The following is a 26,944-nucleotide window of genomic DNA, read 5'->3' as shown; positions in this document are numbered from 1 at the left end:
GGTCTCTTTCCCTTGATCAAAGGCTCTAAGCTGAGTCTTTATCATCAAGGGAGAAAATCAGAAGTATTGTAGATGGTCTTCCTAGGGAGGATCCTAGCAGAAAACCAGCTTGCTCCTGGAAGTAGTCCAGGAGGTCTGCGAGAGACGTTGCTTGCTCTTTATCATCCACAGAAGAGGAGAGTCCCATTAGCTTCTGTGATCCTGGAACCTGATTCATTAGGAACCAAAAGGGTCCTGAGCCCTGGAAGCATTTGTCCACATCCAGCATCCCCCCTCAGTATTGCTGGGGCCATGAGTGGTGCAGGTTCTAAACATGGTGGACTAGATACCAGTATGTTCATGAACTGAATCACTACAAGGAAGGTTCTGAAGTTGCTTTTTTCTTTTTTTTCCTTCCCTCCATCACATTCCTGCTTTCACCGTTCTCTGATGCTGCAGTTGCAAACATTCTATGGCGAGAAGAAGGTACCAAGCTTTCTTATTCTGTGTCGTGCCTGTGCTCACGTGTGTTCATGGTCCCATAACAGGCCATCTTTCCATAAGCCAACAGCTTTTCCAGACATCAAGCAGTCCCCACAGGTGGGGTCCACGGGCCAAATCAGATGGGAGCGGGGAAGTCCATGTCAAAATCAAGTGGCACACGTGAGGCAGATTTCAACTTACTAGTGTCTTGAACGGACATTAGACGATTAGAATTGTTAAAACGAAAGTTTCCATTTAAAGCAATTTTGAAACCTCCACTGAAGCCAGCTTCTTGGCAGGGGTCCTGGCCAGAGCTGGGCCTTAAACTTTTTTCCAGTAACTGATACTGGCGTTGGGGTTTAGTGTATACTTTGAGGAAATGCCGAATAAAAAAGCTACCATGATTTCTGTGCATGTATGTTTACATGTATATTTCTAAATGAATGGGTTTTTAAAATTTGTATCTAACAATCTGTAGATATTGGGTTGGGCCATACAAAATTGCCATTCTTGTATATCAAAAATGGTCTGATAACATGGCTCCAAAAATGGCAGGCACACGTGGGCGCTGGGTTAAAGAGCCCGAGTCGCTCTGTGGGGTGTACGTGCATTCGTGGACCCCAACCCTACCTATGAACCCCTACACCAGAGAGTCCAAATCCCCTGAGGTAACTTATTCTCCAGCCAGGTGGACAGAGGGACGGTATGAGAAGCAGCAGAGAGCACCATGCAATTTCGGGGCTAAGCACTAAATTTCCTCCTTTAAAACCCGTCGTATTTCCTCATATTTTTTCCTTAAGAACTGCCATGTTACCTACAGTCTAGCATATGCACGCATACACGCACTCAGAGTGACTTCCTGAATGTCAGGCACAAATGCTCACACAGTAAGTCTGGGAGCAAAACAAAGGCAGAGCCCGGAAAATGAGGCATTGCTGCCAATGGGCTTTAGGAATCCTCAGGAGGAAAGTCAGAGCAGCGGGTGCTAATCATGGACAGTGGTCCCTTGACCCCACCTGAACTTAGTCCCTGGGCCACAGTGCACACAGAGAGCTTTGGCTCTGTGTCTTTAAAAGGTGTTTTCTAAGGGGTGTTTCCAAATTTCAAAAGTGGAGACCTGCAGAGAATGCAGGAGGCCCTGGAAAGTGTTAAATGCAGCTCTGGAGGCCCAAAGGCCAACTTAAGACCCACAGCTGCCTCGGGGCTTTAGGCTGGCTGGTGCTGCGCTAATATTGGACAACCCAGCAGCGAACAAACTCCATCACGCCTGGACAGCTAGCTGCTCACACCCCTCCCTGCTCAAACTCCAGGCCTGGAGGTAGGGAAATACAGAAGCAAAAGCAAAGCAGCCAGCAGGGCCCCAGGGCGCTGTCAGCTCTCAATAGGAACAGTGAAATGATGGGTGCGCAGAAGCAGAGAAAGCTCCTGTGTGCCCCCTTGGTCAAGCTAATCACGAGCAGAACCTTCCAGGGGCTGGCTCGTGAGGCCAGCTCTCTGGAAGTCAGTTATTTGTGGAGCAAGGCCTTGTTGAGCCTCACGTTGCACTGTCGACTGTGACAAGGCCCGGTGCTCAGCCTGCAGTGTAACCACAGCTGCAAAGCCCACGTGGGCTCTACTGAGCTTTCCATCTCATGTGGGTTCTTCCAGCTACTGATTTTCCAAAAACCTTGGGAGGCTATTGCGGGGTCTGTGGTCTTACAGGGACTTTGACCCCCTCTGGCCCCTACAGGTTTGAGTGAGAGAAGCGTGCCCAGGTGAGAGTGTACAGAAGAGAAAGTCCTCCTGGAGACAGGATAGACTGGAGTCAGAGCGAATGTGTGCTACCTAGCCCCCTCCAAACAGTGGGCGGCCGTGTAGGAGGCGCTGGCCTGCTTCGTCTGGCTCTCAGGACAGGCTGCCCAGCACCCCAGGATTCCCACTGGGGCTTATGCAGTGCTCCTAGGTGCTCCCAGTTTCTGAGAGGCTGGCGTCTAGCTGTCTTCAGTGGCAGGAGCCCTCCTGCCCGGAGCCCCTCTCAGCACAGAACCAGAGGCAGGTGAGGCTGTGTCACACAGTCAGGGACCTCTGTCCACACTGGGAACCACAGGCTCTGGTGAAAATGACCTGCAGAGCCCCTGGAAGCAAGTGGAACGGTGATTCCTATTTGCCTGTTTCATTGTTTTCTAACTCACTAAAAACTTACCCAGCTAGTCAGTTAAGTCAGTACACTGGTTTTCTCAGCATGACTGGAAAGAGAGAATTTTCCACATCGCTAATTCTCTTAGAATTCATAGCAATCTTTTCAATGTTTTACCTTCAAATGAAATGAAGGGAAGGAGGAAGGGGAGGGGAGAAAGAGGGAGAACTCTAGACCTTACCCACCCTTGTGCCATGTGGACCTTTTATGGAGAGCAGGGTGAAGGGACAGAGCCCAGGGCTGGGGCTCGGGGTCTAACCCCTGCTTGGGCACAAAGGCACATGGCCTCAACCCAGCCCCTCCCCATCTTGGACCTCAGGTTCTTTGTCTTTAAAATAAGGAGGCTGAACTAACTTGTCCCCAAGGCCCCTTCTCTGCTGGTCTAAGGAGATTTCTCCCCAGACAGTCCTGGGCTGGGATGGGGGTGCAGGCAGGTGGCCGAACCAGGCTGTGGGCTCCGTCGCCTGGCCTGGGGCTGCTGTAGGGAAAAACTGTCTTGAAGGAAGGGTCTCAGGCACAGACAGGCCCAGTTTGGACAAAGGAATACCAGCCACAGCTTGCTTAGGCCCTCACATCCCAGGTAGCAGCACTGTACATAAATGTGTTTAAAAAAAATAAAAGCCTTTGCTTTTTTGGCATCACCTGATCCATTCCGATTTGACTGGTTGACAAGGACCACGGGAGACTTCGCCTTTCGGAACAGAAAAGGTCAAATGTATGTCAAAGCCAAGGCTATCACTCATTTGAAAACTTGGGTTGGTGGCCGGCCCTGGATGACCTGGCACAGGTACGCGTGTCTGGGAGGACAGCCTGGGGATTGCAGAGCCCTCGGCGTACGTATTGATTCGCAGCCCTCGGGCACTCACTCCCCACACACCGCCTGCTCGTCTCCCTTCACCCCACCTCGACCAGGCCTTGCGCTCTGTGCCTGTATCAGACGCAGCCAGACTGTAGGTTTCATCTGTGCCTGATGTGATACGTGACCCTGCCTGGGGACCAACTGCCAGGAGGGGCCTAAGTATGGCTGTGCTTGCTCCTCGCAGGCCTCAGTGTGGGAAACATGTTCTACATCTTCTCCGACGATGGCATAATCATCCTGCACCCGGTGGACTGTGAGATCCAGAGGCACCTCAAACCCACGGAGAAGATCTTCATGAGCTACGTAAGTGTCTGTGCCTGGGGCACATCCACCTCACACACAGCATCCCGAGAGGCAGCCTTTCACCATGTGTGCCACCTGATTTCTTAAATTCCATTTGCTACCTGTGATGTGGCTCCAGATGTGGTTCAAGGCTAAGGAAGGAGCACATGAGGCTTAAACTCTCATTCCTTCCTCCAGCGGCCACTTCCATGCACTGAGCCTGAGGGGAGGCCCAGGGCGGACAGATGGGTTCCTGGCCTCTGCGAGTTCACAGTCAAATGACGGAAACAGAAGTGTGAACAGACAGCTGCCAAACAAGTGCTGCTAGAAGGATGTGTAAGGTGCACTGGAACATTGAGGAGAGAGGCCTCTCCAGACCTTGGGGGACAGAGTCAGAGAAGGCTCCTGGGGCAGGTGATGCCTGGACTCAGCTGTGAAGAACAGGTGGGAATTGGTGATGGGTTTCGAGAGGAAATGTCATGAATATGGAGCACAGAGGCATAAAACATCAGGTCACATTCAGGGAACCGTAAATATTCTCTATGCCTGGAGGGACGAATGGATGTGGGAAGGGCCTCAGACTTAGGATGACCGTAGGTAAGGGTCAAAGCTGAGGAGTTCTCATGGGAAGCACTGAAGAACTTCAGGTGAAGGATGGCCAGGATCAGGGTGCTTTGGGACCTGTGCAGGGCCTCACGGCGGGCAATGATCAGAAGGGTTGCACTAGAAACACAGAAGGGGGTGAAGAGGCTGTTGTGATCACCCAGGTGAGGGCGGTGACCTGGGTTAAGTCAGTGGTGGTGGGAATGGGAAGCACTGAGTAGACTTTAGAGCTTGGAGGCCCTCAGTGGCCTCCAGGGAACGGGAGAGAGAGCTTGAGATGTGTGAATGGCCCACGCATCAGAGCTGCTGTGAACAAATAAGAGGCCAGGTAAAAAGTGGCAACGTGACATGCAGTGGGCAGAGGCAAAAGAGATGATTGTGGGTAGCAGGTCCAGAAAAACCCTTCCAACCCTCAAGACCCAGCTGTCAGGAGGCGTCCGCCAGAGCTGTGCTTCCCCGCCCCACGGCTCCGTCCCGCCCACTGGTATCCCACTTGGTGTTGCGTTGGGGGTTTCTTGCTCGAGGTCTGACCTCTTCTACTAATCCCTAGCGACTTGAAGGTAGAAGTATGGCATTAATCCAAGAGTCATCTAAAAGCCCCCACGTGCCCTCTCCTTGAAGACAGACAGTGGATAAACTGGGACACAGTCACGGGCTTGGAGCTAATGGAGCAAGTGGGCCTGGCCCAGACAAGTTCCTGAAACGAGTGTGTTGCCTTGCTGTCCTGGCCGGTGGTGTGCCTCAGAGGGTCGCATTTCTCACATTTGCAACTTGGGAGCAGCTGCTTTCCAGGCTATTTCCTTTGAATGAATCATGTTTTAAAGTATTACCTCTGATAAGTTTTCCCTCCACGTGACAGCCACAAAACCATCGAGAAAGAGTGGTCCTAGTTAATTTCCAGCAGTTAGGTTTGAATAATTGTAACCCACCACATTGGCACTAATTTCTCATATATTTGCGATAACCTAACCTGTAGCTTCTAGGGGACATCTCTCAAATGCTAACCAGGGCTCAGTTTTCCGAAGAAACTAGAACAAGACACAGTAAGAGAGGTCTTGTAGGCATTTCAGGCAACACAAGACCTCCGTGAGCTATGGAACAGTCCCAAATAACATTTTCCTCATCTAAAAAATGTCTAGAACGTCACAGGAGGGTTACGGTGAGCTGACCCTCTTTCTCAAGTGCTGAGTGAGTAGGAGGTTGGCATCTCATCTCCGGCCCCTCTGCTGGATGAGATGTCCACTTTGCCCAGCAGGAAGTGGCAGGATTAATAGGTAAGGGCACAGGCTTTAGAACAGGATCTGCACAGGTGGGTTCAGGTCCCACCTCTGTCACTCAGCAGTCTAAGTGGCTTTAGAAAAGTGACTTAACCCCTCTAAGCCTCCGTTTTCTCACAGGCATATTGGGGTTATCGTGAGGATTAAATATGATGACAGGGAGGGGCAAGTGTAAAAGGAGAAAGACCTGTTTCAAAGCTGTCGCAGCCATTTAGGAAAGAAACGGGGCTGGAGATGGAAAGTAGAAGAACTCCGAGATTTAGGAGGCAATCTCCGTAGTCCTCGATGACTAATTCCCAGTGACTTGTGTGGGCGAAGGAAGAATCAAAGAAGGCGTTCCTGCTTTGGACTTGGCTGACAAGAGGGTGATGAGGACCCAGAGGAGGAGCAGGGATGGGGCGAGGACTGGTTCACATGTGGATGGCTGTGTATGAGGTGACTGTAGGGGAACCACATGGGAGCTGGGGAAGGTGGTTCTGAGCTAAAGACACAGATCTGGGAGCCATCAGCATGAGGGTACTGACGAAAGCCCGGATGGGAGACCCGATCGCTGAGGGTGCACGGGAGTGATTTGAGTCAGGCGCCTAGCACAGAACCCTGGGAGGCATCAGCGGTTAAGGGGCAGGTGCACCGAGGGGAACCACAAAGGTTGAGACAGTGTTGGACAAGAGTCATGAGGAGAAACATGAGAATGTGTATCATGGAAGACTAAGGGAAAGGACGGTCCCCCTTTCTCTCATTTATTCATTCAACAAGTATATTTTAGGCACCAATTCTGTGTCAGGTGCTTTACTAGGTGCTAGGAGTATGGCAGTGAGCCCAACCAAGAGTGTGCTCTCAAGGTGCTTACTATCTGGTGAAAAAAGAAAGACTAAACACAGGTAGACAAACAAACGCAGAAGGTCAGGTGGTAGATGAGAAACGCAGCAAGGTGAGGCAGTGAGGATGCCGGGGCGCTAAGCTAGGTGAGACCAGAGAGGGTGTCTCAAGAAGACGACACGTAAGCTGACACCCAAAGGACATAAGGAGATAAACCAGGTAGACATCTGACGAACAGCCAGCTACACAGGCCCTGGTGCAGGAGGGTGGTGTGAGCGCAGAAGAGCAAGCGTGCCGTGTGCACAGGATGGATGGGAAAAGGAGAAAAAAGGCAGGGATGGGCAGAGGAGCCAGAGTGTTCAGGGCCTAGTTGGCTTCAGGGAAGACTTGGACCCTGTTCTGAGCAAGAAAGAATGTTACTGTGGTGGAGGGAGTTGAGCTGACTTGTATTTCACAGTGATCCCTGTGGTTTCTGTGTCAAGAACAACTAGCAGGAGGCCAGGGTGGAATCAAGGAGCACAGTTTGAATGCTGTAGCGGTTACTCAGCAGACAGATGTGGCTTGAGCCAAGGTGACAGAGGTGGCAGTGGTCGGAAAGTTTAATTCTGAATATATTCTTGAAGGTAAAACTGAAATGATTTTTGATGCATTGGATGAAGGCTGAGGGCATGGGGAGAGAAAGCAGTCAAAGATGACCTGAAAGGTTTGGTCTAAGGAATTAAAACAAGGGAGCTGCCACTTATTTGAGTGGAATGAGCAGGATTGGGAGGCAAAATTGAGAGTTGATTTTGGACTTATCCATTTGAGATGTAAATTAAAGAGCCAGGTAGACCTAGGAAGTGGCTAAGTCTGGAGTTCCGAGAAGAGGACTGAGCTAAAGATATGAATTTGGAAGTTGTAAGCACGTAGATTGTGTCTAAAGTCATAGGCGTGGCTAACAAAGATTAGCAAAGGGAGTGGATTTCAGAGAAGTCGTCCAGGAGCGACCGCTGAGCATCCCGGCATCTAGAGATCAGCAAACAGAGTAGGACTGAGCAACAGAGAAGGATCGGCCACTGGGGAGGATGGAGGGAAAAGAACCAAGGAGTAGTCAAGACGCTGTCAGATGATGCCCCAAGTTCAAATAAAATGATGGCAGAGCTTAAATGTAATAACTGAGAAGTCAGCCTGGAGCTCGGTGAGAACACCACCAGCTCTGTGCTGAGGACTAGAGCCAGAGGATTAAGGAGCTTGTGAGAGGTGAGGAAGCTGAGAGTGCATAGGTAACTCCTTCAGGAGTCTGGTCATTGACAGAAGTTGTTTATACGATGGATGGGGATGAGGAAAGGGAGAAGGTAGCTCACAAGAGTGGAAGAACACGGACCACGCAGCTGCTGACTGAGAGGCCGGCAAAGCGAGTTACAGCCTCAGTAAGAGCAGGAGGAGGTGAAAGATGAACGAACGTGGAGTGAATACCTGGTGATTCGGGAGGGCTCAAGTGCCGTACTCTTCGGATGTGAAGAATTCTGAGACAGGAAGAAAGGGACAGAGCAGGGTCGGGGAGAGGGAACCCAGCAATGATGGAGGAACAGGAAATTAAGAAGACATATGGCAACCTATCTCCTTTACAGGAAGAAATCTGTCCTCAAAGGGAAGGAGGCGCCACCCAGCCCTGCCAGTGGGCCTCAGCAGTGAATGTCAGGCACCGCTACATCTACGTGGCCCAGCCCACGCTGAGCAGAGTCCTCGTGGTCGACGTGCAGGCCCAGAAAGTCCTCCAGGTACATCTCTCTGAGGGAGGGGGGAGCTTCCAGTTCTGGGGCACAGCCGGCCACATCCTTCTTTGTTTTCCACACACTCCCCAGCTCCTAGGAGAGGTGGTCAGCAGTGGGAGGGAGCAAAGAAGATTCACGTGCATTTTTCATCAAGTATTTATCGCCTACTGCGTGCCAAACTTTGGCCTAGGTGCTTGGAAAACAGCCACGAATGAGCAAGTCCTAGAAATTATATTCTAGCTGGGGAGACAGACCATAAATCAGAATTTTAGGGAGCTATAGATGGTAAGAGCTATTTACAGGTTGAAAGGGACAGAGGAACTGGAAGACTCTTTTTAAGTGGGCCTCACTCTGGAAGTGAACAGAATCTGAGATCTGAATGCCAGGTGGGACTCCCGCTCTGGGAGCAGAGGGAAGGCCAGTGGGACTGGAGCACAGCCAGGAAGGGGAGAGTAGGATGTGGCGAAGTCAGGGGTAAACAAAGGCCAGTGAGATAGCCAGACATTCAGATGTTTTAATTAGGGGAGTGACATAATCTGACATTTTTGAAGAGTCAATCTGCTGCTCAGTTAAGGGCAGACTGGAAGATAGAACAGAGATATTGGTCACTGAAATAATCTGGGCAAGATGATGGCAGCAGTGGAGGTGGTAAGAAGCTATCAAAGTCTTGCTATATTTTAAATGTAGACCCCAAAAGATTTTCTGCTCGATTGAATGTAAGGTTTGAGGGAAAGGAATCATAATAATTGTAATAATAATAATAATTTAAGCAACTGTAGAATGGTGATGCCATTTACTATGTGTGGTGGGATGAATAATGGCCCCCAAGATGTCCACATCCTAATCCTCAGAACCTATGAATGTCACCTTATACAGCAAAAGGGATTTTGCAGGTATGATTAAGATTTTTTTTACTTTTCTTTATTGGCGTATAGTTGATTTACAATGTTGTGTTCGTTTCTGCTGTACAGCAAAGTGAATCAGTTATACATATACATATATCCACTTTTTTTTAAGATTCTTTTCCCATATAGGTCATTACAGAGTACTGAGTAGAGTTCCTTGTGCTATACAATAGGTCCATATTAGTTGTCGATTTTATCTATAGTAATGTGTATATGTCAATCCCAATCTCCCAATTTATCCCTCCCCCACTCTTTCCCCCGGTAACCATAAGTTTGTTTTCTACATCTGTGACTCTATTTCTATTTTGTAATAAGTTCATTTGTATCATTTTTTTAGATTCCACATGTAAGTGATATCATATGATATTTGTCTTTCTGTCTGACTTACTTCACTCAGTATGAGAATCTCTAGGTCCATTCATGTTGCTTCAAATGGCATTATTTCATTCTTTTTTATGGCTGAGTAATATTCCAGTGTGTGTGTGTGTGTGTATCACATCTTCTTTTTCTACTCCTCTTTGGATGGACATTTAGGCTGCTTCCATGTCTTGGCTATAGTAAATAATGCTACAATGAACATTAAGGTGCATGGATCTTTTCAAATTATGGTTTTCTCCAGATATATGCTCAGGAGTGGGATTGCTGGATCATATGGTAACTCTGTTTTTAGTTTTTTAAGGAAACTCCATACTGTTCTCCATAATGGCTGTACCAATTTACATTCCTACCAACAGTGTAGGAGGGCTCCCTTTTTGCCACACCCTCTCCAGCATATATTGTTGGTAGAATTTTTGATGATGGCCATTCTGACTGGTGGGAGGTGATAACCTCATTGTACTTTTGATTTGCACTTCTCTAATAATTAGTGATGTTAAGCAGCTTTTCACATGCTTTTTGGCCACCTGTATGTCTTCTTTGGAGAAATGTCTATTTAGGTCTTCTGCCCCGTTTTTCATTGGGTTGTTTGTTTGTCTGATATTGAGCTGCATGAGCTGTTTGTATATTTTGGAGATTGATTCCTTGTCAGTCGCTTTGTTTGCAAATATTTTCTTCCATTCTGTGGGTTGTCTTTTCATTTTGTTTATGGTTTTCTTTGCTGTGCAAAAGCTTTAGAGTTTCATTAGGTCCCATTTGTTTCTTTTTATTTTCATTACTCTCAGAGGTGGATCAAAAAAGGTCTTGCTGCAGTTTATTGCAAAAAGCGTTCTGCCTGTGTTTTCCTCTGACAGTTTTAGTGTCTGGCCTTACATTTAGGTCTTTAATCCATTTTGAGTTTATTTTTGTGTATGGTGTTAGAGAATGTTCTAATTTCATTCTTTTACATGTAGCTGTCCAGTTTTCCTAGCACCACTTCTGAAGAGACTGTCTTTTGTCCATTGTATATTCTTGCCTCCTTTCTCATAGATTAGGTGGCCATAGGTGTGTGGGTTTATCTCTGGACTTTCTATCCTGTTCCATTGATCTATATTTCTAGTTTTGTGCCAATACCATACTGTTTTGATGACTGTAGCTTTGTAGTATAGTCTGAAGTCAGGGAGTCTGATGCGTTCAGCTCTGTTTTTCTTTCTCAAGATTGCTTTGTCTATTTGGGGTCTTTTGAGTTTCCATGCAAATTGTAAACATTTTTGTTCAAATTAAGGATTTTTAAATGGGGAGTTATCGTGGATTATCTGGGCAAGCCCTAACTGCAAGCACAAGTATCCTCATAAGAGGGAGGCAGGAAAAAATGTGACAACATAGAAGGAGGAGGCAGTTTAAGGACTAAAATAGGTTTGCTACACTGCTGGCTTTGAAGATTGGAGGGACAGGCCATAAGCCAAGGAATGCAGCTCTAGAGGCTGGAAAAAGCAAGGAAATGCATTCTCCCTTAGATCCTCTAGAGGGAGCACTACCTTGCATACATATTTATTCTTTGAACCTCTAGAGGGAGCATTACCTTGCATACATATTTGTTCTGCCAGTGAGATTAATTTTGGACTTCTGTCCTTCAGAACTGTAAGAGAATAAGTTTGTGTTGTTTTAAGCCACCAAGTTTGTGGCAATGTTACTGCTGCAATAGGAAGCTAATACACTCTGATAGAGGCTTTGAGAAAGGCAGGGGATACAGGTCATGAAGCAGATACAGGGGAGAATTAGTAATTCAGCTTTAGATTTGTTAAGCTTGAGCTGCCATTTTATATATATATACATATGCAATTGGATAAATAGGTCTGGAGTCAAAGGAGAGGTCTAGGCTGGAGATATGAATGTGGGCATCATCCCCATGTGAACTGTGTTAAATCCAGTTAACTGGAGGAAATCATGGCGTGAAGTACAGATAGAAAAGAGGTCAAGGTTGGAGCCTTGAAGTATTCCAACACTTAAAGATCAGGAATGAGACAGGAAGCCAACAAAGGAGACCAAGAAGGAGTAGCCTGAAAGGTAGGAAGAAAATGAGAAGAGGGTGGTGTTCCACAAGCCAAGAAAAGAGCTTTTCAAGGGAGAGTTAGTGGCCAGTGGTGTCAAAGGTTGCTGAAAGCATTTGTATGTTATGAAGACTGAGAACTAACCATTGGATTTGGTACCACATGGATCACCTTGGCGGGAACAGATAGGACTATAATGGCTGAATGCAAGCCTGAGGGGGTGGATTCAAATTAGAATCAGAGGGAGTAGAGATGGTGAATAGAGACAACTATTTTCAGGGGTTTTGCTATAAATATGAGAAAAGGTAGACAAATGAGGCAGTAGCTGGAAGAGGATGCTGAAGAAACTTTTAGAATAGGTGATATTACAGCATTTGTATGCTAATGGGAAAAACTTCTCCCACAATTCTTCCCTTTCTTCTGCATCATCGAAGTAGGCAGCAGTCAGTGGAATCCAGATCATACAAGTAGATATGCTAGCCTAAGATAAAAGCACATTCTTTCATCATAACAGGAAGAAATAGAAAGTATTCGGGCACAGGTGCAAATAGGTGATACAATTGGTGATAGCTGGATGACCTTCTCTTCTGGTTGCCTTTATTTCCTCAGTGAAATAAGAAGGAAAATTATCACCAAGGCTGGAGGTCTAAGGAAAGAGGTAAAAGTTGGATGTGAGATTGAACTGACCAGGGAAATGAGATAGGACTGCAGGGCAATAGGGAAGGCCCACTTAAGGATGAGGGGTGCAAATGTAAAGTCAGACCGGTGAGGAGGGTTGTATCTTTTTTTCCCAGGAATGCTCAGCTGCCCAGGTGCAGGATCATTGTTGGGAGAAAGTTGTATAAAAACCAGGGTTGTGGTTGTGGTTTCTCCTGAAAAACATGATAGGAGACTTTCCAGCTATCTTTTTGTTATTGATTTCCCTGGCCAGAGAAAGTACTCTGACTAATTTCAATCCTTATTGAAGCTTGCTTTATAACTCAGCTTATCAACTTTCATAAATGTTCTATGTGCACTTTAAAAGAATGTGTATTCTAATGTTTTAGGTAGATTTTACATATATGTCAATTATGTCAAGTTGGTTTATTGTATTGTTCAGATAGTCTTAAGTGATTTTTTTGTCTACTTAGTCTACCACCTGCTGAGAGGCATGTTGAAGTCTCCCACTGTGATTGTAGATTTATCAAGTTCCATCCATTTTTGCTTTAAAATTATAGTATCTTCCTGGGGGGGAAGACTTCTTTCTTCTTACAAAATATCCCTCTTTATCTCTGGCAAAGCTTCTTGCCTGAAAGTCCATTCTGTCTAATATTAATATAGCTAAATCAGATTTATTTTGATTAGTGTTACCATGGTATAATTTTTCCATTCTTTCACTTTCAATCTTTCTATCTCATATATTTAAAAAGTGATCTCTTATAAAGCCACATGTATTTGGATTTTGGGTTTTATCTAGTTTAATAATCTTGATCTTTTACTTGGATTATTTGATCCATGTATTTTTGGTGTAATTATATGGTTATGTCTATCATCTTACTGTTTTTTCATTTGACCTACCTCTTTATGTTGCTTTTTTCTTCTTTTAGCTTTCTTTTGGATTAGTCAAACATTTTTGTTCTATTTCTCCCTCTGTTAGCTTGTTGTCCATGCATTCTTTTATCATTGTTGTTATTATTACCACCATAGAGATTACAACATGCATCCTTGCCTCAATACAGTCTCACACAAATTATTGCTTCACTTGCCCAATAATGATAGAACCTTAGAACACTTTGACTCCTTTAACCTTCCTCCTGCCTTTGGCACTATTGTGGGAATGAATTTTAATTCTACATGTAATTTAACCCCACAAGACATGACTATTATTATTATTTTGTACAGCTGATAGTCATTTACATTCACCCACATATTTACCTTTTCCATTGCTCTTTATTCTTTCCTGAAGTACATAGTTCTGTCTGGGATCATTTTCATTGTGACTGAACAAGTTTCTTTAATAGTTCTTTTAGTGCAGGTCTGCTGGCAACAGATTCTCGTAGTTTTCGTTTGTTTGAAAATTTGCCCTTTATTTGTAAAGGATATTTGCACTGGATATAGAGTACTACATTGGCAGTTAAATTCTTTCTGCATTTTAAGATGCCGTTTCATTATCTTCCATTGTTTTTGTTAATAGGTCAACTGTCAGTCTTATTGTCTCTCTTTTGAAGATAATGTCTCTCTGGCTACTTTCTAGATTTTCTCTTTGGTCTCTAGCAGTTTTACGTGCCCAGGTATGGTGTTCTTTGTATTTATTCTGATCTGGGGTTTTCAGAGGTTCTTAAATGTGTAGATTAATATCTTTAATCAGACTGGAAAATTCTCAACCATTATTTCTTCAAATATTCTGCTGCCTCATTCTCTCTCACCTCTTCCTTGGGAACTCTGAGAGAAAAAAAGTTAGACCTTTCCATTGTGTCCCACACATCTCTTTCACGCTTATTTTCCATCCTTTTTATCTCTTGTGGTTCGGTTTGGGCATATGCTATCAACTTGTCTTTCAGTTCAATAATCCTATATTCCACTGTGTCTAAGGTATATATAACAAAACCTATTTATTGAGATCTTAATTTCAGGTGTTGCATTTTTTCACTTTTAGAATTTCTGCTTAATTCCTTTTATATACACAATTTTTAAATTATTTTTTTATGGATCACCTGTGAGTCTGTTTCTATTGTCTTTTTTATGTTGCTTTCAGTTATATATATAAGCTGTATCTTGGAATGCCTAGTAATTCCATATTACACTGTAGAGACTTTAAATGGCTGTCATCCACTGAAGAGGGTTTACCCTTTTCTCTGCTAGGAAGAGAGAGAGTATAGAATGAATCACTTTAATCAAGTACTAAGTTGAATCAAGGCTGAGTTGCAGCTTTCATAAGGCTTAGTCAGTCTCTGATTCACTCCTAGTAGGTAGCCCTTCAGGTCTTTAAACTGAGAGCCTTCTGTGTTCTTCAGGACCTTTTCCCTTCCATGTCTTTGCTCCTTAGCATATTGAGACTGTGGAAAGCTCTGTTCTGAATGTAAGAGATTTTTGGTTCAGGTTTTCAGTCTCCTACTCCGTACCACCTCAGTCAGAATGAGAATATGAAAAATGATTAGAGAAAGTTACGCAGAAAGGAGAGATAATGCCTGCAGTCTAAACTTTGGGGAAGTTTGTGAAGAGGGCAGACAAATGGGATACCTGGAGGAGAATGTGTAATCAAGAGGGTTTTTTAAAAGAGTGAGAGAGAAAATATAAGAAACTAGAGCTAGTGTCAGGATGGTATCATTACTGGTGAGAAAAGAAGCTCTGGGTAGAGGAAGACAGTGCCAGATCATAAAGCCTTTGGTAAATGAAGGGAAGCAGCCAGGATGAGAGGTTCAAGGAAGAGTAGCTGGAGGCATGAACAAAGGACCTGGGGTATGTGAAGTGTAGGAACATAGAAACAGCCTCTACTTGAGGCTTCAGGGCAGAGGAAGTTTTAATTAGAGCAAGAAAGTATAAGGAGACTTCAAAGATGGTGATGACTGGAGAAGAAATATATTTCAGCAGGGATAGGCAAAGTTGTGGGATAGTTAAAGTTGTGGTCATCGACAGAGGAATGAATTCTAAAGTCAGTCATCAGAGTATAATGGGTTATTTGAAGCCATGTATTGAATGAGCTCACCCAGGGAAAGGATATAGACAGAGACAAGGTCAAAGATGAAGACGGGGGACGTGCCACCATTTAGAAGTCAGGATGAGGAAGAGAAGAGAAGCCAGGGAGATGGGAAGCTGAGTGAAGAAAATGTTTCCAGAAGGGAATGGTTAGCCATGTGGAATCTTGGTGAAATGTCAAGTTATAGGAGGAGCACACAGTGATCTCTGAATTTGACATGAAGCTCTAGAGCAGTTCAGTGGAGTGGTGAAGACAAACAGTTAAGAGGAAGTGGTTTCAGGGACTCCATAGACATTTCTTTAGAGAAGTTTTAACCAGTGGGAGCAAAGATGGTTTTCCCCCCAAGATCAGAAAAGCTAGAATATGGTGGACTGAAATTTCAGAAATTTGTTGACTGACAAGGTTTAAGTTATGGTGGCTGCAGTGGGGAAGAGGTAAAGATCACTGAAACCAAGAAGGAACTGAGAAAGCAGGGCTTTGAATGAAGGCACCAAAGTTGGGGACTCAGGGAGTGACAGAGAAAACAGAGCATCTTTAGTGAACAAAGGGAGTGACTAGAACTTTGGCCAATGCCAAAAAGAGCAGGGGTCATAGTGGCATAACAAAACAGAGTTTTGGAACTTATAAAACTACATTCTGAGAAGTAGAAAAGTCACCATTTGACAGGGCCACTGGGGAAGCTCTGTCCTCAGAAAAGAGCAGAGTTTCAGTTACAGCAGTAGAAAAAGACTCTGCCTGATGCTACAGTCTGAGTCCCAGAGGCTCCAGGTGAATGATGTACCAGATAGAGTCTGCACGAAGTTAAGAGACAGGTGATGCTACAGTCTGAGTCCCAGAGGCTCCAGGTGAATGATGTACCAGATAGAGTCTGCACGAAGTTAAGAGACAGGTGATAATGGATGAGTTCAAAGTCAGTCTCAGATGACCCAGGAAGAAGAGCTAGCGAAGGATGCTGAGGGTTCAAGAGGCCCCAAAGGCTTACAGGAGAAGTGATGGGAGGGTCCTGAAGCTGATTCTTGAGTGGAAAACTGGAAAAAAAAAAAAAAAAAAAAACTCTGTGTTTAGGCTTTTGCCAAGATGGTCTGGGTACCCTTTAAGTAAGACATGCAAGAATTTTTTTTTTTTTTTTTTTTTTTTGGCGGTACGCGGGCCTCTCACTGCTGCGGCCTCTCCTGCTGCGGAGCACAGGCTCCGGACACACAGGCCCAGCAGCCATGGCTCACAGGCCCAGCCACTCTGTGGCACGTGGGATCCTTCCGGACCAGGGCACGAACCCGCGTCCCCTGCATCGGCAGGCGGACTCTCAACCACTGTGCCACCAGGGAAGCCCAAGAATTTTTTTTTAAATAAATTTTTTATTTACTTTTTGGCTGTGTTGGGTCTTCGTTGCTGCACACAGGCTTTCTCTAGTTGCGGCGAGCAGAGCCTACTCTTCCTTGCAGTGCGCAGGCTTCTCATTGCAGTGGCTTCTCTTGTTGCAGAGCATGGGCTCTAGGCGCGTGGGCTCAGTAGTTGTGGCACATGGGCTTAGCTGCTATACAGCATGTGGGATCTTCCCGGACCAGGGCTCGAACCCATGTCCCCTGCACTGGCAGGCAGATTCTTAACCACTGCGCCACCAGGGAAGTCCCTGCAAGAAATTTTTAAAAGGAAGAACATTACTGACAACCAATTTTATGCCTCTGAAGACAAACCAGAAGGGATGTTTCTACCCTGGGTTCCCAAACTGGCTCATTGTCAAGGCTGCTAGGCTGGCTTTCCACTCACCCAAGAGTGGCCTAGAAATGAATCAGCTTCTACAACAATGACCAACTTGTCGCTATTTTTTTTCAAGTCCATAGGTGTCGACCCTCTGCCGGCTAAGTTGTCCTATGACAAATCACATGACCAAGTGTGGGTCCTGAGCTGGGGGAACGTGCATAAGTCCCAACCAAGCCTCCAGGTATGTTGAGTACATGGAAGACAACACCCACCTGCAGGAAAGGGCTCTCTCCCTAGCTAATAAATGTCTCCTGCTTCCCTAGGTGGCTAATCACATTTATCCAAAGTATGTCCGTGAAGGCTAAGGAGAGAGTAGGAAACATCCTCAGGATAATGCCCCTTATAGGCAATGAACGGTATCTTCCGCCAGGCCTGCTATTAAAGACAGTAACACTTATGATGGATAAGATTCTAATGTCATGACAACCAGAATGTGTCTCTTGGGCCCCACCCAGCCCAGCCCCAAAACACTTGCCTCTTCTGAGCTAGGGGCTCCTGGGGCCACGCAGAAATGAACCTCTGGACTTCAAGCAGTGAGAAGGGAGCCAGGGCTTTCTTTACCTTGGGCTGCATGGGCTGGAGAACACTGTCAAAGCAGGTACCAGATGATAAGGAAGGAGAAGGAAAAGCAGCAGCAGCAATCATGTTCATAAATGGAAGCACATTACTGAGTGCTCACAGTGTTCCAGGCACAGGAAGTTTCAATAACTGGCCCCTGGTCCAACCTAGGCCTACATTCAGCCCTGCAGCCCATACATTCAGCCACTGCATTGTACTGCCTCTTGGGAAGAGCTTGGGACCAGGACATCTGTGGGATCCCTTCCTCCACCAGTCGGGGAAGGTCATCACCAACCCTATGTTGAGTGTGTCCGGCTCAGCCTTTCTCATCAGGGGTACATGAGAAGATTAAGCCCTACAAAAGGTGATTTGAATGCCCGGTCCCTCGATTCTCCCAATGACGGTGCATAGAACCATTCTAGATGCACAGAAGAGAATTCACCGCATACAGTGGATTCCTCGGGATATTAGGGTTTTTTTCTCTCTCAGAACCCCAGCTGAGAAGGGCTGCGGATGGAGCCAAGTTCACACTGTTCCCAAGACTGGTAAGAGGCCAGGGATACCCAGTCTACAGAAGCTTCCTCCTGGGGACTGGCCACCTGCCTTACCTACCTCTGTGCTGCTGGGCCAGGGGAAGGACACTACTTCACCTCCTACAAAACAAGACTATTGTCCCTCAGTGAACACCATCAACACATCCTGGGCCCCAGTGAGCTGATGACAAATAATAACAATTCATTAGAGGACCTGGGAGCCAGAATAAAGGTCACTTAGAACAGAGTATAAGCCCAGAAAACTGGTTCCTCTGGCAGCTCTAAGAAAGCATGTAAGGAAATTCAAGGGGAGGGGCCACCAAAAAATATTTTTCTAAAACTAAAATTTAACAAAAAATGATTTCCTAATTTAAAACTGCAGTAGATAGATGAGTTGAAAATGCATGGTTTCTACTGAGACTCAAAACAGTAGCCTGAAAGATAAAGAAGAATCCTCAAATCACAGAATACAAGATTGAGATATGAAGTCTCAAAAGATGTTTCAAAGTCAAAAGAAGTTTAGAAAGAGAAAAGGTAATAGTTGGAATGGAGTCAAACATTAAATAAATTTGGAAGAAAATTTCCAAGTTGAAAAAGTAAATTATGTAGATTAAAAGGGATCTGTAAGTTCTAGGCTAACTTGATGAGAAATAACACATCTCTGCTCTTCGTAAAACTCTGGACTTCCAAGAATAAAGGAAAAATATTACAAGCTTCAAGGCAGAAAGAAAAGTCACTTGTAAAAGAACAATTAGGTTGGCACTGGACTTCTCACCTGCAACAGCTGCTGGAAGACCCTGGCATCATATCTACATGCTATTAAGATAAAAGGGCTGATATCCAAGGTATCATTTACCTGTCAGGACAAAAGAAAGACCTAAGGATATTCAAGAATTCAGAGAGCAGATCATGAAAGATACCAGAAGAACAGTAGGTGAACCAGATCAGAGACATCGAGATGGCGAAAGATAAAGAGGAAACAGGCCTAAGTAAGGAACCTAGAGAGGAAGGTCCAAAAATAAAATAAGATGGATGAGGAGAGACTACCTGGAAATGTATTAGTAAGTGCTAAATAAGGGCATTTGAATTAGGAGAAATGGACTGAAAGAGAAATTCTGATACCAGGCTCTAACTAAAGATGATAAGTTATTTCTGTAAAAGTAAGGGTAGGGAGTGGAGGAGAGTAAAAATACTCAAAAATGTCATCTTACAGGGATAAGAGAGGATATAGAGAATGTTCTTTGAAATTAATAGTTGAGATAGTTAACTGTCTAATTATTCCAAATGTGACAAACTGGTTTCTCCTATTAAAAGCAGAGATGATGAGATTGGGTTTGGAAGGGAGGGAGAGAAAACTAGCTGTAACTTGTTTACAGGAAACCCATAAAGTGATAATAAAAGGTTGAATTGAAAGGGGTGGAAATAGTAGTGATGGTAGGTGGACAAAAAGATGTATGAGTGGAATATCAGACAAGGTCAAATTTAAGGTTAAAAGCACTAAACAGCAGAAGGAGAAGCATTATGTGAAGACAAACGGCCAACAGGTAGCAAACAACATAACTAAATACATAATACAAGAGTGATTAAAAATACAAGAACTTGATTTACAATGCACTTAAATCGTACATTCCAAAGAGACAAAATAATGACACGGGAAAAATGAATAATATGAATAAGGAACTTGGTTTAATAAATATATAGAAAACCTTTCCTCTGCCAAATAGAAATTTTTCACTTGTCCACATATGTGTCAGTAAACACAAATAAAAATTCAGCAAATTTTGTAAAAGTCAGTGTTATAGGCTACATTATCTGATAATTAGAAACAATTAAAATGTGACCTACCTAATAAGGAAACACTCCTAGATCACTACTGCATCAAAGAGGAAATTAAAAGGAGAAATCACAAACTGTCTCAAAAGCAATGAAAAAGAGACTACTTCTCATCAAAACCTACAGGATACAGAGAAAGCTGTACACAAGGAATATCTGTGTCTTAAAAGCCTGCAGAGAGTATTTGTATTAAGAAAAAGAACAAAGTAACTGGCAGGAAGGAATTATTTAAAAGACTAAAATTAGTAGAAATAAAGAAAGGACAAAAACCAATAAATCCTTCACAAACCTGATAAAAAAGAATATAAACAAAATGAGAAAAGGCATATTACTGCAGATAAAGGAGGATGAAAATAATTGTAAAATAATACTACACTGCAACTCTGGGGCAGCAGATTTTAAGACCTAGAAGAAATGGATGATTGTTTGCAAAATGCAGGAAAAAAAAAACAAACTGACCTAGTCAGAAAGAGAAAGTCAAGTACCATATGATATCACTTATATATGAAATCTAAAATATGACACAAATGAATCTATCTACCAAGCAGAAACAGACTCACAGACATAGAGAACAGACTTGTGGTTGCCAAGGGGGAAGGGTGTGGGGGAGGGATGGACTAGGAGTTTGGGGTGAGCAGATACAAACTATTACATATAGAATGGATGGACAACAAGGTCCCACTGTATAGCACAGGGAAGTATATTCAATGTCCTGGGATGAACCATAATGGAAAAGATATAATAGTTTTGTAATATTTATATAAATTTAAAAATATATATGTATAACTGAGTCACTTTGCTGTACAGCAGAAATTAACACAACATTGTAAAACAACTATACTTCAATTAAAAAAAAAATTAAGGAGGAAAAAAAACTGACCTAAGAAGAGGAAAACTTGAAATAGAACAATTACCAGAGAAGAGGTTTTTTAAAGATCAAAGATCTACCATAGAAAAATGTACAGCCAAGTTTTATCAAACCTTTCAAATGTAGATCATTTTAATATCATTTGAACTATCCCAGACCATATGGAAAAAAATGTGCAACTCCTTAGTATTAAAAAATAAAACTATCACCAGTTAGAATGGGCATCATCAGAAAATCTGCAAACAACAGATGCTGGCAAGGGTGTGGAGAAAAGGAAACCGTCTTGCTCTGTTGGTGGGGATGTAAATTGATACAGCCACTATGGAGAACAGTATGGAGATTCCTTAAAAAACTAAAAATAGAATTACCATATGACCCAGCAATCCCACTACTGGGCATATACCCAGAGAAAACCATAATTCAAAAAGACACATGCACCCCAATGTTCATTGCAGCACTATTTACAGTAGCCAGGTCATGGAAACAACCTAAATGCCCATCAACAGACAAGTGGATAAAGAAGATGTGGTACATATATACAATGGAATATTACTCAGCCATAAAAAGGAACGAAATTGGGTCATTTGTAGAGACGCGGTTGGATCTAGAGACTGTCATACAGAGTGAAGTAAGTCAGAAAGAGAAAAACAAATATCGTATATTAACGCATATATGTGGAACCTAGAAAAATGGTACAGATGAACCGGTTTGCAGGGCAGAAACAGAGACACAGATGTAGAGAACAAACGTATGGACACCAAGAGGGGAAAGCTGCTGGGGGGTGTGGGGGTGTGGGATGAATTGGGAGATTGGGATTGACAATGTATACACTAATATGTATAAAATAGATAACTAATAAGAACCTGCTGTATAAAAACATGAATAAAATAAAATTCAAAAATTCAAAAAAAATTAAAAAATAAAACTATCAACTAATCTCACTTATGAATACAGAAGCAAAGTTCTAAACATGGTATTAAAAATAGAGTCCAACAATGCATCTAACTGCTCGAGCAGGGAACAAATTCCCGGGATGTAGTAATGGTTCACTCTCAGGAAATCAGTCAACATTACTCATAACACAAAACAGAAAAAAAGCTATAATATTTTCAGTAAATGCTGGAAAGGCATTTAACTAAATACAGCAGACATCCTTAATTTTTTTAAAAAAACTAAAAATAGGAATAGAAGACATAAACATAATGAAGACTATTTCCAAGAAACCAAGAGGAAATTTTGCCTAAATGACAAAACACTAAAAGCATTTTAATTAATAGCAGGAATTAGACCATTATGCCCACCATCACCATAATTGGAAAGTCTTAGAAATGCACTATGACAAAAAAATGAAATAAATTGAATAAACCTACCTTCATCTCTGTGGACTAGGGTTCAGGAAACCACTGCTTGCAGAAACTGCTCCTGGAAATGTCAGTGGGCAGAGCCTTTATGGTGAGCAATTTGGAAATGTGAACCAAAAGCCTCAGAACATTGCTTTCAATCCAGCAACTTGACCTCTCAGAACTTATCCAAAGGTGACGATCAGGGATGGGCACAAAGATTTAGCTACAACATTGTGTGTTACTGCAATGTTTATATTTGCAAAACATTGAAAATACCATCTTAATGTTTCTAAATATCCAACACTAAGGAATTGGTTAAACAAGCTTTGCTATGACTAAATGAAGGTGGTTCTATAAATGAGGCTTATTCCACCAAGGCCCTGCCCCAGGAGCCAGTGTTAGAACCTTTGGCACCGTCTCGAGTCCTGCCCATCATGCTCTCGCCCACCCACTCCCAGCTTTCAGCTTCCTCTCTCCCCATCCCACTCGATATCTTGCACCCTGCCCTTCCCCAGCTGTCACCTCTCATCTGGTTTTGTCCACTCCTCGGAAGCAGATGCTCAGACTTCCCTACCCCACACTCACTACTAACTTACATCTCCTGATACCCAGCCAACTATGTGCATCTCCTGAACCAAGCCCCTAGAGCCAGGAAATTTGAGAGGCTCAACAATTATCTTTTGGTCACAAATATGCCCAGCCATGCGCTGGGACACAGGCCAAGAAGGAATTCATGACTCATTGGAGAAATGAGGCTGACTAGCCCATATCAGTTCGGTGGCCCATGACACCGGGTTTTGATGAAGTAACCTCTGAATATAGGGTGTCAGGGTGGTGATGCATGAATGACACTGACTGCTGACAGCCTATAATTTTCCATCTCTATTATAAGCTAAAATGACAGACCTTATATCAAGCAATGATTGCATGGCTTCTTGGAATTCTCTGGCATTTTCACCTGGACTCTCTAAGATCCAGTTTCCTAATATTGATATTTTCTTAATGCCTAGTCCTAAGCTTTTCCCATGGACTTGCCATGGAAGTGTCATTTGGCTTTTTTTTTTTAAATCACAGGAAAATAACCTAACTTTAGAGCTGCTCCAAGACTGAAAATCACAGCTCTCATCATTCTAATCCTGCATTCTGCCTGCTGAACCCTCAAGGGAAGCATGATCCAAAAAACTAAAGCCTCAAAGCTGCCCGAGAAGCAGTGCAGGTGCTGTTTGTCTTGTCATTAAAGTAAGAGGCAGAAGGCAGTCCCACTCTTAAAGGCAAAAGCATCCAGAGCTCGAGGCCATGTGAGTCACAAAGCCCCATCACAAACTGTCCTCAGCTTCAGGCTGCAAAAATCTGAATCCTTCCTTCTGTATAAATGGCCACAACATGAAGATCAGGAAGTGTCTCCCCTCCCTGGTCATGGTCTGGCATCTGCCTCCTGTCCTGCTGAGAGGGTCTGGGCTTGTCCTTGGGGTCCTCCAGCCAAAACTGCCCACAAGCTGGCCAAGCCCCTCATCTGGCTGCAGGTCTGCCACCCTTCTGGGCAATCACCTGGAACTTGGAGGCTGAAGAGCACATGCAGAAAGCAAGAGGACACAGGATGGCTGGCTCAGTGTCTCCAGCCTGCCTGTGCCCAAGGCCTCAGTAGCTGATGGATAAAAGCCCAGCCTGACCACGGGGGTGCTTTCTGGCAGGGCCTCCAAACCATGCTCTCGTCCTGTCTAACCCCAAACATCACTTGGCTCTGTTCTGTGCTGCCACCGTGCCCTTCCCTGATACAGACACAGCAGGGACACACACCAAGGAATGGCTCAAGTCGCTTCCTGCCAAGCACGCAGGGGAGAAAGTGGTACCTCCAGGGGAACAGAGGCAGCATGCTCTGTCAAACTACCAATTTGTACAAAACACAGGGACTAATTCTTCACTTCTCACAGCAAGTCCCCTTTGTGAAACCGGAACCCTCCCCAGCATCCTAATCACAGGCATTTAAATGAAATGGCCAAGACACTATAAAACTCTTAGAGGAAAACAGGCAGAACACTCTATGACATAAATGACAGCAAGATCCTCTATGACCCACCTCCTAGAGAAATGGAAAGAAAAACAAAAATAAACAAATGGGACCTAATGAAACTTCAAAGCTTTTGCACAACAAAGGAAACCATAAACAAGATGAAAAGACAACCCTCAGAATGGGAGAACATATTTGCAAATGAAGCAACTGATAAAGGATTAATCTCCAAAATTTACAAGCAGCTCATGCAGCTCAATATCAAAAAAACAAACATCCCAATCCAAAAATGAGCAGAAGACCTAAATAGACATTTCTCCAAAGAAGATATACAGATTGCCAACAAACACATGAAAGAATGCTCAACATCACTAATCATTAGAGAAATGCCAATCAAAACCACAATGAGGTATCACCTCACACCAGTCAGAATGGCCATCATTAAAAAATCTACGAACGATAAATGCTGGAGAGGGTGTGGAGAAAAGGAAACCCTCTTGCACTGTTGGTGGGAATGTAAATTGATACAGCCACTATAGAGAACAGTATGGAGGTTCCTTAACAAACTAAAAATAGAACTACCATACGACCCAGCAATCCCACTACTGGGCAGATACCCTGAGAAAACCATAATTCAAAAAGAGTCATGTACCACAGTGTTCACTGCAGCTCTATTTACAATAGCCAGGACATGGAAGCAACCTAAGTGTCGATCAACAGATGAATGGATAAAGAAGATGTGGCACATATATACAATGGAATATTACTCAGCCATTAAAAGAAACGAAATTGAGTTATTTGCATTGAGGTGGATGGACCTAGAGTCTGCCGTACAGAGTGAAGTAAGTCAGAAAGAGAAAAACAAATACCGTATGCTAACACATATATATGGAATCTAAAAAAAAAAAAAGTGGTTCTGAAGAACCTAGGGTCAGGACAGGAATAAAGACACAGACGTAGAGAATGGACTTGAGGACACGGGGAGGGGGAAGGGTAAGCTGGGACAAAGTGAGAGAGTGGCATGGACATATATGCGCTACCAAACGTAAAACAGATAGCTAGTGGGAAGCAGCCACATAGCACAGGGAGATCAGCTCGGTGCTTTGTGACCACCTAGAGGGGTGGGATAGGGAGGGTAGGAGGGAGATGCAAGACGGAGGGGATATGGGGATATATGTATGCATATAGCTGATTCACTTTGTTGTACAGCAGAAAGTAACACAACATTGTAAAGCAATTATACTCCAATAAGGATGTTTAAATAAATAAGTAAATAAATAAATATAAATAAAAAATAAAATAAATGACACGGCCAGCACCTCTGACCGGATGCCTGCTTTCTCTAATAAATTATGAAGTCAGTTCTCAGAGAGCGCCTCTGTGAGGCGCATATGACAGAGACTCTCAACAAACCAGCCCAGGTGCCTGGCATCAAGGGAAAATACAGAGCCAGTCAACGATTCCAGCGTTTAGCATTTTCATTATTTAAAACCTCGCCGCCTTTCCCAGGGTGGCCTAGGTGTTGAGAAGGTGGGACTCCCTGTCGTGGAGGAGGCTGTCTCTGAGCAGAGATGCTTAGGTTCCGAGGACCCTCCCTCAGAAGCCCCAACACAGCCCCTCCAGGTCCTCACTCTGCTGTCACATCACGGTGGCTGACAACATGCACCACAGTCAGTCAGGGGCAGGCCTGACCGAGCAGGAGGGAGCGATTCAGGCATTCACTCCTGTCTCCCCACTTCCCCTCCCTGGAAGGATGGGTCCCTGCCTACGCCATTCCCAAGCAGCTCCCGCTCTGCTCCTGGCCCGCCCCCCACCCAAGACGGTGACTTGCCCATCATCTCTCTCTCAAGCAGCCTGTCTGCCGGGGTCTCCACCCGAGCGTGCATGTGTCTGCAGGTTTCCAAGCCCCGCTGGGATGGGCCCTCACAAGGACTTCCGCTCTGTGTTGCAGGTGATCACAGAGGCCAGCACCGGTCAGGGTCAGCACCTCATCCGCACGCCCTTTGCAGGAGTGGACGATTTCTTCATTCCTCCAACAAACCTCATCATCAACCACATCAGGTGAGACTGGCCCGCAATGCCCTAACCTACTCCGTGCCCCAGCTCAGCCCTGCACAGGGCAGCTTCGCCCGGGGTGGCCCTGCTCCTTTCTCTTTCTCCCCCACTCCTCCTGGGCTGGCTTTGGAACCCATCAGGAATGGACAGAGAAATGGCCCCATCCCCAGTCCTTAATTGTTAAAGTTAAGGAAGGCACCCAGCTCCTAATGCCCTCAGGGGCCCAGTAAGGTCAGGAAGTCTCACACTTGGGTGAGGACAGCAGAGGAAAGAGGGAAACAGCTGTGGTTAATTGAGTACCCTCTCCTTGCTAGACGCAAGAAACTAGTAGAGGCGGTCTCGAATCTGTTTTATAGATGAGGAAATTTAGGCCCAGAGAAGTTAAGACACTGGCCAAAGTCACACAGCCAGGAACTGGCAGAGTCAGACTAAATGCAAAGCTGGGTCTCCTTTCAGTGCCCCGTTTGGCCTCATTCTCTGCTAACCACAACCTGTGGTTCCTCTAGGAGTCCCCAGAGCAGCCATGCAGGGGCCTGCAAGGAAACAAGGCTTCCTCGGTGTCTGGTTTGCCACCATCCAAAAGAACAGCTTAATAATACCAGCCATGGCCTCGACTGCAAGCCTCATCCCAGCCTGGCCACTCCCCTTCCCTATTCATTTCAGAGAACCCCTGACATTTTCTGTCAAGGCACCACTGCCAGAAGACTGAGCGTGCCCTTTTATAAAGTCATCAAGACCCAAATGTCTTGTGGCAGTGTTTATGCCTT

At 44.5% G+C, this 26,944-nt stretch overlaps 1 protein-coding gene across 1 annotated transcript in view; it reads left to right on the top strand.

Moving 5' to 3' along the window:
* The window catches only part of FSTL4 (follistatin like 4), a 495,703-nt gene that overhangs the window by 461,089 nt on the left and 7,670 nt on the right, over positions 1 to 26,944 (top strand). The window contains exons 11-15 of the mRNA XM_060296220.2: positions 439 to 465; positions 3,682 to 3,800; positions 8,089 to 8,238; positions 17,053 to 17,160; positions 26,074 to 26,183. Coding sequence (XP_060152203.1) covers positions 439 to 465; positions 3,682 to 3,800; positions 8,089 to 8,238; positions 17,053 to 17,160; positions 26,074 to 26,183 — 514 coding nt within the window. The remainder of the gene's footprint in view (positions 1 to 438; positions 466 to 3,681; positions 3,801 to 8,088; positions 8,239 to 17,052; positions 17,161 to 26,073; positions 26,184 to 26,944) is intronic.

The sequence above is a fragment of the Globicephala melas genome, chromosome 3 (genome assembly GCF_963455315.2).
Source record: "Globicephala melas chromosome 3, mGloMel1.2, whole genome shotgun sequence".
Lineage (NCBI taxonomy): Eukaryota > Metazoa > Chordata > Mammalia > Artiodactyla > Delphinidae > Globicephala > Globicephala melas.
Note: the sequence above shows the minus strand (reverse complement) of the source record. Positions and strands in the feature narration are given on the sequence as shown.